Genomic DNA, 11,040 nt, shown 5'->3' with positions numbered 1-11,040 from the left:
TTAAAATAGATTCTCTGGCTCACCCTATCCATCATTGGTCTGCTACACCAAATGTGTGTTGGCAGTAAGATGATGCCTATACTTTTGGCTGAAACTCGCTGTAGGCAATGGGGACAATACTGCAAGTTTAGTGCTGTGTGATGTTACCTTGCCTATCATCTGTGTGTCTGAGGTCTCGCAACTGGATTCCGCTAGTGAACTCTTGCCTGAAAGCCCAGCACAAGGGTGGTTTCTTGTAAAGGCAAAAGACCCCTGAACGGTTAATCCCAGTCAAATTTGGCTATGGGGTACAGCACCCATCTCCCCTTTCAGGCTAAGGGAATGGGTGTTTGTCCACAGACAGATTTTTCCTGGTCATGTGGCCAGCATGACCAAACCACTTCTGTCGCACGGGACTCTTGACAAGTGCCAGAGCGCACGGAAATGCCTTTTTACCTTCCTGTCGCAGCAGTACATATTTACTCGTGCTGGGTATGCTTTTGAACTGCTAGGTGGGCAGAAGCTGGGACAGAGCAATGGGAGCTCACCCCATTGCAGGAATTTGAACGTCGACCTTCTGATTGGCAAGCCCAAGAGGCTGGGTGGTTTCCCCCTCCCCCCCCTCCCCGTGTTCCCCCTGAAATTGGCTCAAGGTGGGGGTTGGATGGAAACCCAGTACAGTGGTGCCTCGCAAGACGAAATTAATTCGTTCCGCGAGTTGCTTCGTCTTACGATTTTTTTGTCTTGCGGAGCGCGGATTCCCCGGGTATTAACAGCTTTAAGAAAAGGGAAGCAAACTCGCAAGACGTTTTAGTCTTGTGAAGCAAGTCCATAGGGAAATTCGTCTTGCGAAGCACCTCGAAAAACGGAAAACCCTTTCGTCTAGCGAGTTTTTCGTCTTGCGAGGCATTCGTCTTGCGGGGCACCACTGTACCCTGTTCCATCTGCTGTATACACCGCCTTGAGCTCATTGGAGGAATGCAATGCAGGAATCTTCTCACCAAAGACAAGGCTTACAGACTTCAGTTCAAATTGCACTAAAGTGGATCCTAAACACACACACACACACACACACACACACACACACACACTCTCTCTCTACAGTGGTCCTTCAGGTTAAATACTTAATTCATTCCAGAGGTCCGTTCTTAACCTGAAGCACCACTTTAGCTAATGGGGCCGCTGCGCCGCCGGAGTATGATTTCTGTTCTCATCCTGAAGCAAAGTTCTTAACCCAAGGTACTATTTGTGGGTTAGCGGAGTCTGTAAACTGAAGCGTCTGTAACCCGAGGTACCACTGTATATCGAGTGACAAAGGCCAGGTTAAAGAGGTGCGACTTCAGCAAAGGAGGAAAGCTGTACATGGTGCTAATTGCACTTCTGTGGAGAAAATCCCCACAATTTAGGGGCTGCCACATTTGCAGATTGCCTTGCATACAGAAGGTCCCAAATTCAAGCCCAGACCGGCATCTCCAGATAGGGCTATGGGGAAGACCCTTGCCTGGAAACCGCGTGCGTGTCTGCTGCTGTCAGTCATGCAGACAAGACTGAGCAAGGTGGAGAACCGATGGTTTTGACTCTTATCCAAAGGCAGCTTCCTAGGTTCCCATGGCAAATGAGGGGCACATGTTCCCGAGTCAAATCTGCCTGGGATTAGGCTGCAGGGTGAACAGATCCTGCTGCAAACGTCAGATTCAAACAAGCAGTGGGAAACATCGCACTTGAAAACAAAACAGCGAAAGATTGAGGCCGGCTTGCAAGCGCAGCAAAACGACAAGCATACTTTGCATCGGCGCGGACTTTGCAAAGCCTCTTTTGCACGGGGGGGAGGCGGGTTGAGGCAGCAGGAAGAGGAGGAGGAAACGCAGAGCAGGAAGTGCGGGAAGCTTGGAAGGAGAGGCGGGTTTGCCCCGATCATGGCTGCTAGGAACCAGGGCACGGCGCTAGGTAAGGCTGGCTCGGGTGCTGCAGAGCGGGAGGGGGGCAGGAGCCAGGGTCGTTGCAAGCCCCGCGCGTGCTTACTCACAAGCAATCCCAGCTGTGCCCGTTTAGACGCAGGCCCTGCTCAATTCAGAGTGGCTTACTTCCAGGTCAATGGGGGGCTGCGATTGCAGGAGAAGCCCCACCGAGTTCACTAGGGTTTGGGATATCATGTGCCTGATTAAGGATACGCAGCGGTGCTGTCAGGGGGCGCATTCATTAGGGGTGACCCCTTCCCAGATGCAACAGGACTGGCTTATTTTTTTTTTTTGGGGGGGGGTGTCCCACTCTTCCACTGGCTTTGCATGACCCTACATTCCAGAATCCAAAAATATTTAAGTATTCCACTGTCTGCATACAGTATCCAACTGTGCAATTTTCTGTTTATGTCCTTAAATTCTGCTAATAAGATTTGCTATCCAGTGAGAGCATGCAGTGCAATCCTAAGCACTAGTATATTAAGTATTATTATTGATTGATTGATTGATTGATTGGTATCCCGTCCTTCCTCAGAGGGGCAGCTCAAAGCAGCACTCTTTGTCTTATCCTCACAACAGCCAGACAAGGTAGGTCAGGTTGAGAGCTGGCATAGAATAGAATCGTAGAATCATAGAGTTGGAAGAGACCACAAGGGCCATCGAGTCCAACCCCCTGCCAAGCAGGAAACACCATCAGAGCACTCCTGACATATGGTTGTCAAGCCTCTGCTTAAAGACCTCCAAAGAAGGAGACTCCACCACACTCCTGGGCAGCAAATTCCACTGTCGAACAGCTCTTACTGTCAGGAAGTTCTTCCTAATGTTTAGGTGGAATCTTCTTTCTTGTAGTTTGGATCCATTGCTCCGTGTCCGCTTCTCTGGAGCAGCAGAAAAGAACCTTTCTCCCTCCTCTATGTGACATCCTTTTATATATTTGAACATGGCTATCATATCACTGGCAAATGGCCCAGTGAGCTTTGTTTGGGTGGGGATTTGAACCCTGGTCTCCCAACATTGCTGAGGTCAGTGGCACTTGCACCTTAGACAATGTGCTTTATTTACTGCCCAAGCTTGCTCGTGACCCCAGGAAGAAAAGAATTATGCATTTTGTAATAGTTGGGGAGAAGAGAAACTTTCGTAGCTGCAGCTTGTGAAGGGAGGTTGTGGGAATCCACTTATCTAAACTTCTTCTGCCACGCCGATTTGTGAAGATAGCTGCCTTACCTTTCCCTTTCCCTTTGGTCATCCTTGGCAAAATTCCTCTTGTTATGAAAGGGTTTAAAGTCCACACCAGGGGAGCAGATCTATCTGAATCGCACGTGGGTTTAGTACATTGGTGGAAATTTGGTGCATGGATCCTCTTGCAAAAACCGCAAGTTGTTATTATTATTATTATTATTATTATTATTATTACTACATATACAGTGGTACCTCGGGTTAAGAACTTAATTTGTTCCAGAGGTCCGTTCTTAACCTGAAACTGTTCTTAACCTGAAGCCCCACTTTAGCTAATGGGGCCTCCCGCTGCTGCCGTGCCACTGGAGCAAGATTTCTGCTCTCATCCTGAAGCAAAGTTCTTAACCCGAGGTACTATTTGTGGGTTAGCGGAGTCTGTAACCTGAAGCGTATGTAACCTGAATGCATATGTAACCTGAGTCTGTAACCTGAAGCGTATGTAACCTGAATGCATATGTAACCTGAGGTACCACTGTACATATACACCTGCCTGTTTCGAGAGACAGTGCCTCTGAGGGTGAAATCAGATTGCTGCGTTACCAGCTCCAAAGTGACCTCCTTGGGGTGTGAGCCTGAGCAGTGTGTCTGGAGATCCTCGGCTGTCAGGACATCAAGAACACACAGCCCACCCCGGCCTTGCTCATGTGGTCCAAAGGAAGGTAGAGCAGCACATCTGGCACCAGCATGCAAGGCATCATCCAATCATTAGTACTGCTCTACTTTCCTTTGCACCACATCAGCTTGGCTGCAGGAGTTGGCAGAAGGAGGCATCCAAGGTGCCGTCCAAACTGTCTTAGGGACTCCGTTTCAGATTTCTGTGGGGTTTCACTCCTGAGCCTTTTCATCTCCTGAATATACCCCACAGGGCAGCAGAGGTTTGGATCAGAGTTTTCCTTCTCCTAGATGGGCTACCTTCCTGGGTTGATGAGCCCCATCTGCCCCTCACTTCCCTCTACGCAGCCTTTCTCAACCTGTGGGTCCCCAGATGTTGTTGAACTACAACTCCCATCACCCCTAGCTAGCAAGGTCAGAGCTCAGGGATGATGGGAGTTGTAGGCCAACAACATCTGGGGACCCACAGGTTGAGAACTGCTGTGTCTATAGCATGTGCAGAAAATGCCTTCTTGACCGTTTGACCCGCTATTGGTCTCATCCTCTCAATCTGCTGGAGGGGAAGTCCCTAATTCACTGAGGGTTTTAGACCCATCGGCTACCCTCATCTGGTTTAACCAGCCAGTTGAAGCCATTCCCAGGGTGTGACCACTCTCACATGCTGACACTTTCTAGGAGCTCAGTCTACAAAAGGCGAACATATTACACCAGAAGGAGCATCCTGCCAGAGCTACTACCACTCCCCTACCACCCCAGACACTCCAAGGGTTTATACAAATTTAGTAAATAATTATAATAATAATCTCTTATCAGCCCTAGCCAGCATGAGCAGTGGTCACGGGAGTTTTAGTCCAGAAGCATCTTGAGTGCACCAAATTTGGAATGTCTGTGTACACTTTGGGTCTATAGAGATAGTAAAAGGAACTTGCAAGTTCAAAGATCGAGTAATGGAAAAGGCAGTAATAGGTTTAATGCAGGCATAGCCCTCCAGATGTTTGGGACTACAATTTCCATCATCCCTGACCACTGGTCCTGTTAGCTAGGGATGATGAGAGTTGTAGTCCCAAACATCTGGAGGGCCGGAGTTTGCCTATGCCTGGTTTAGTGCCTTGCTATGCACCCTAAAGGAATTATAACTCTAATCAGGATATATGTATTTGAAAAACAATGTCCCAAAAATGTAGAGATTGCAAGGCAAAACCATCCCATATATAGGTTAGCAGTCCAGGCTCACTCAGGTAAGCTAACAAGTCCTAAGAGCTTTTTTAAAAGGTAACCAAAAAAGCAAACAAAAACTCAATGCATATATAAAAAATCAAAGATCAAATTCTAAGAACGCTCACGACTGCGAATAGAACAGAGAGTCACCGTTCATCTACAATTGCAAAATATCACCGAAGAACTGTCTGAGGGTAGAAATCCAGCCCTAGATTTTGGGGGTCCTCAAAAGACAAAGTGTGTTGGGGCCACAACTGAGGAGGCCCTGTGAAGAAATCCTGAGTATTGTAGGGAACACGAGATCAGAGGAGTTGACCCTCCAGTCCATTATTGTTAATTCTGACTGGCAGGAGCCAGTGTCTCGGGATTAGTGGTGAGCCCATTTCCCATTATCTACTACCTGATCTTTCTAAGTAGAGGTGCTAGGCCAGGGATGGGGACCTCTGACCTCCAGGTGGTGTTGAACTACAACTCCCACGATCCCTGTCTACTGGGCCATGCTAGCTGGCGCTAATGGGAGTTGTAGTCCAATGTCTTTTTTAGGCTGTCAGTGTACCCTAGATGTCTAAAATGGGTATCTCTGGATGCTTGTAGAAATCTCGCTCCTACCAAGACAGGCCTTGGGTCCCCTTGCTCAGTAGTGTAACTTGAAGTCATCCGTTCTACCCTCCAGAGCAGGAGAAAACAAGCTGGCTCCATCTTCCATGTGTCAGCCCTTGAGATCTGTGAAACAGCTATCATCTCTCCTCTCATGAAGTATAGCACTTCACTGCCAGCCATTTGGGCAGATTTTCCACTACCCGCCGCTTCGTGAGTTGGCACCGTTTTATACCAATTAAAGAGAACTCTGTACTCTGTAGCCATCCAGTTCAACGCTATCTTATTAACGTCCTTTTCTCTTTGGCGCAACACCAGCTATGCTGCGGTACCCTGAGGCATAATGGGCCAAGCTGCCTACAGTCACAGGCCCTCAAGTTAAAAAAGAAAAGAAAAAAGGAAGATTGACTTTCCCATGAAACTTCTAAATACAGTTTTGAAAATTGTTCCCCCCCCCCTTATTCTCTCTTCTTCTTTTTTGGACACGTCTTCAGAGGAGTAAAACATTCTCTTTTTTTTCAGAGGAGGATTAAAAGAAAGTTGGCTAATTAGCTGTAGTTTAACTGCTTTAATTACTTTTATCCCTGAAGTCCTATGAATATTTAGATGGAGCAGATGACATATAAAAAATGGGACTATTCACGCTCCATGTTTAATGAATATCTAAGCTGCTTCCCTACTCCTCCTTTGGCAGGTACTTGAGATGATTCACACAGAATTCCCCCCTCCGCAATATATCCAAATTTCTGACCTGCATTTGCCCGGAAAGCTGAACTCTGAAACAGCAGTTCCCAACAGCGGGTTGCACATCTTTCCCAGGCCTTGTATACCTGAAATGCATATTTTTTTTAGGAGCCACCCTTTTCTCTTGACTGTTTTTTTGTTTGATTTTTTAAAAAAGGTTTTAATACTCTATTTTTAAATTGATGTTAGCTGCCCTGGGACCTTACGGTGAATGGCAAGTAAAAAAATCCAATTAATAATAATATCTGCTTCTCCAGCTTAAGTAGGAATAATCTGTGTATAGTATACGGGGGGATGTGGGTGGCGCTGTCGGTTAAACCACAGAGCCTAGGACTTGCCGATCAGAAGGTCGGCGGTTCGAATCCCCGCGACGGGGTGAGCTCCCGTTGCTCAGTCCCTGCTCCTGCCAACCTGGCAGTTCAAAAGCACATCAAAGTGCAAGTAGATAAACAGGTACAGCTCCGGCGGGAAGGTAAACGGCGTTTCCGTGTGCTACTCTGGTTCGCCAGGAGCGGCTTAGTCATGCTGGCCACATGACCCAGAAGCTGTACACCGGCTCCCTCGGCCAATAAAGCGAGATGAGCGCCGCAAGCCCAGAATTGGTCACGACAGGACCTAGTGGTCAGGGGTCTCTTTACCTTTTTTACTATGGGGGGGGGACTTTATTTGTGAAGCAGTTCTCAAAAGAGGGCATGGGTCCCCAACTTTTCCAGTCCCCGGGTGACACATTTTGAAATCTGAGAAACTGGCATGGACATCACACTGCAAAACGGCTCAGGGATTGAAATTGTGGTTTTCTTCCTTGCGGAATTTAATTCTGATTAAACTTGAGTGTGGATAAGAAAGGCTACTGAATTTGGGTGATGCGTGCAAAAGTGGCCAGAGTGGCTGGGGCAACTCAGTTAGATGGGCAGCATACAAATGATGATGATGATCATCATCATCATCATCTTCATCGCAAAGTGTAGCCTTTCATCCTTGGCAGTTTGGGGAACGCTCCCTTGCATGGATCTGTCCACCCTGCCAGCTGCAGCCCAGGGTAAAAAAAGGGGGGGGGGACAGGACCCCAAACAATCCTAAATGTAATTGAAAAAAGGGGGGAAGAGTGGGGCAGAGGGCCTTAATAGGCACCAAGCAGCATATCTGGGGTGTGCCATGTTGCTTATTGATTTGGTTTGGTTTAGTTTTTACGACTTTGTTCTGCTTTATTATTTGGGTTACATAGATGCGATGCAATAAGAATACATTCAAAATAATAATAATAATAAATGTACTAAACAGAACTAGGCACTTTTCCTCACAGACCTCAGCTGGCTTACGAGAGTCCGGGTGAACCAGCCGGCCGTCCTGAGGCGGGCAGCTCAAATTCAGACACAGCGGGCTGTGAAAAAGAATTGGCAGGTAAGTGGCTCCCAGGAGAGGGTCGTGTCTGAGGGGGTAGGGAACATGCTTTGCGTGTCAAAGGTATTGAGGGTGAACCCTGGCATCTTCAGGTAGGTGCTGGGAGAATCCCCTGCTTGAAACTCTGGCTGCCATTCAGTGTAGGCAGTGCTGCACAAGTTGGGCCAGTTATCTGACTCCGTATCGGGCAACGTCCTTTTGCTCCTTGAGTATTCTGCTCTCGTGTTCCACAGACACCTGTTATACCTCCATGGGCTTTAATACCTTGGAAGTCGAACTGAATCCGTTCCGGAAGTCCGTTCGACTTTCAAAACGCTCGGAAACCAAAGCGCGGCTTCTGATTGGAAGCTCCTGCAGCCAATCGGAAGCCATGGAAGCCCTGTTGGACGTTCGGGTTCCAACGAACGTTCACAAACCGGAACACTCACTTCCAGGTTGCGGCGTTCGGGAGCCAAAACGTCCGAGTACCAAGGCGTTTGCGATCTAAGGTACTGAATTTTGTTCAAGTTGCCTATAGACATAAAAGATGGTGCTTGCCTTTTTTAATAATTCATTTTTGAGGACCATGGTAATGAGGCTGGTAAAAATATTCTTTTCCAACAGTGCGTTTTTGCGTACATGTGTGGTGGGTGTTGAGGCACCTCAGAGAGGGGCAAAACCACAAATAAGCTTTAAATACGTTGATTCATGAGTGGGTAGGTGTGTGCATTTTCTAAGCCACCTCTTGGACAATTCTTTTATTATTATCAGTGTATTTTTTTCTTTAAAAAATGTTTTGGGGTACTCTCATTTTGACTCAAGAAAATCACCATTTTATACTTCAAATCGGGAAAAATAAATAGAGGAAATGGACAAAAGTACAAAGATTCACAAAATGTTTAGGGGTATGCAACCCCCCAGAAAAAAAGCACTGATGACGATAATGATACTTGGAAACTCCTGGTCAGCCCTGGAGGCCTGGCAACCTTAACTGGGGCTGGTGGGACTTCAAGTCTAAAACTTATTTTCCAGACCCTGAATTATTTTGGTTGCCCTCCTCTGCACACATTCCAGCTTGTCAACATCCTTCTTAAATTGTGTTGCCCATACTTGCACACATTATTCCAGGTGTGGTCTGACCAGGGCAGAGTAGAGAGGTACTATTACTTCCTTTGGTCTGGACACTAGACTTCTATTGCAGCCTTAGAATATTGGATATTCCCTTTTCATCATTGATTGATATTCTGCGTGGTTTTCATGGGTTTTGCGTATTTGTTTTTACCTAAATGAAAGAAAATTACTTAAATAAAACATCCACATTAGAGCAATGACTTTATATTACTGACTGAAATATCACAAAATCCTGTTTGGTTGCTCAACTAAAGGCATTTCCCTAATATGGATATTTGAATGTCTCTGCTTAAAAACTGCTAATAGTGGGTTTTAATATCAGCTTGGATTAGACTGACATATTTCTTTGAAATATCCTGAGTGTTGGCGAAGGTTTGGCTATGGAATATGTAGCCAGACTCTCATAACTCAGCCTCTTCTGTAAAAATAGCTTCTCGGTTAAACAACGACAAAAAAAAAAAGCCCCCCTACAAGTTCACACCAATTCTTGGAACCGTTTTTGCTACATCTGTCTTCACAACTTGTTTTTCAACTGTGGAGGCCAGAATCTCTTTCCTAGGAGCCGATTATATATTCAATTTTAATTCCATTTATTTTAGCTGGAATAGGAATTCCAGCAACAATAAAAGTGCACTTAGTTTCTTTTCTACACTTACGAAAAGCAAAACAAATCACTTCAGAGCAAAAAGGGAAGATGTCCTTTGTATCTACCCTGCTTTCTCCATGAAATAGGGAATCTAAATGATTCTCAAGGAGAGCTTGATTCATAACATCCATTCTCAATACAGCACAGTCTGCTTTTCAGCACTTTACACTGGGATGTGGAAAGGTCTGAGGACATTCTAGGAGGGTCTAGAAAGAGAAGCAAAGGGTGCTAAAACAGCTAAGTGCCACATTTCAAAACAGGTGGGTGCAGACCTAGAGCAATAGTCAGCCATGCAGTTCCATTAGCGGTAGGATTTACGCCTGTGCAGTGGAACTTTCTCCTCTATGAGCCTCATAAATCTGTTCCGGATTTCCCCACAAACCTCTGGAGCAGATCTGGGGAGGCCATGAGGGGTTTGTAAGGAGCGGAGGTTCCACTAACCAAATAGGAAAATACAACTATTACTTTGTTAAGTAAGCAGCTAATGTTGCGGTCTCCACCCCCATCGTTCAGCCCAGACACTGAGATCCAGCGCCGAGGGCCTTCTGGCGGTTCCCTCATGGCGAGAAGTGAGGCTACAGGGAACCAGGCAGAGGGCCTTCTCGGTAGTGGCGCCCGCCCTGTGGAACGCCCTCCCATCAGATGTCAAAGAGATAAAGAATTACCTGACATTCAGAAGACATCTTAAGGCAGCCCTGTTCAGGGAAGTTTTTAATATGTAATGCTGTACTGTTTTTAACACTGATTGGGAGCCGCCCAGAGTGGCTGGGGAAACTCAGCCAGATGGGCGGGGTATAAATAATAAATTATTATTATTATTATTGTGCTTTTCAGAAGCAACAGCCCCAGAACTCTGAACTGGGGTTCCCAGGGCAAGGCTTGGCAGGCTGCATTCCTCCGTGAGGTTCGGGAAGTTTAGTAAAGTCTGCCTGAAGTGAGCTGATTTCTTGATTTCACAGTCCTTTTTTTAAAAAAAAACAACAACAAAAAACAAAAGCAAGATTTGATTTTGATTGGCTGATGAATTTTGGATGGAAACAAATTCTTCTACTAGCGCTACAGTGGTACCTCGGTTTTTTAACGTAGTCCATTCCGAAAGACCGTTCGAGTTTTGAAACGTTCGAAAACCGAAAACTCAGTACGGAAGCCTCCGTACAGAAAACTCAATACGGAAGCCACGTGGCATGTTTGACTTCCGAGGCGCGTTTGGAAACCGAAGCATTTACTTGCGGGTTTACAGCATTTGAAAACCGAAATGTTTGTCAGTGGAGACGTTCGAACACCAAGGTACCACTGTATATTAAATGCCTCAAGTTGCAGGGGAAGTGAGGTGGACCTCAGAATCACAGAGATGTAGAGAGTCCATTCCAATGTCAAACAGTTCTTGGCAGTCAGAAAGTAATTCCCAATGTTTAGTTGGAAACTCCTTTCTTTTCATTTGAATCTCTTGCTTCAGCGCCTACCTTCTGCAGCAAGGGAAAACATATTGGAAGAAGGCTATCACATTACCTCTCAGTATTCCTTTCTCTAGGTTATAAT

General features: G+C 46.2%; 1 protein-coding gene across 1 annotated transcript in view; it reads left to right on the top strand.

Moving 5' to 3' along the window:
* The first annotated feature begins 1,809 nt into the window (after positions 1–1,809).
* The window catches only part of DERA (deoxyribose-phosphate aldolase), a 44,288-nt gene continuing 35,057 nt past the window's right edge, over positions 1,810–11,040 (top strand). The window contains exons 1-2 of the mRNA XM_079993017.1: positions 1,810–1,926; positions 7,648–7,745. Coding sequence (XP_079849143.1) covers positions 1,896–1,926; positions 7,648–7,745 — 129 coding nt within the window. The 5' untranslated portion in view covers positions 1,810–1,895. The remainder of the gene's footprint in view (positions 1,927–7,647; positions 7,746–11,040) is intronic.

This window comes from Podarcis cretensis (assembly GCF_951804945.1).
Source record: "Podarcis cretensis genome assembly, chromosome: 10".
Classification (NCBI taxonomy): Eukaryota; Metazoa; Chordata; class Lepidosauria; order Squamata; family Lacertidae; genus Podarcis; species Podarcis cretensis.
Note: the sequence above shows the minus strand (reverse complement) of the source record. Positions and strands in the feature narration are given on the sequence as shown.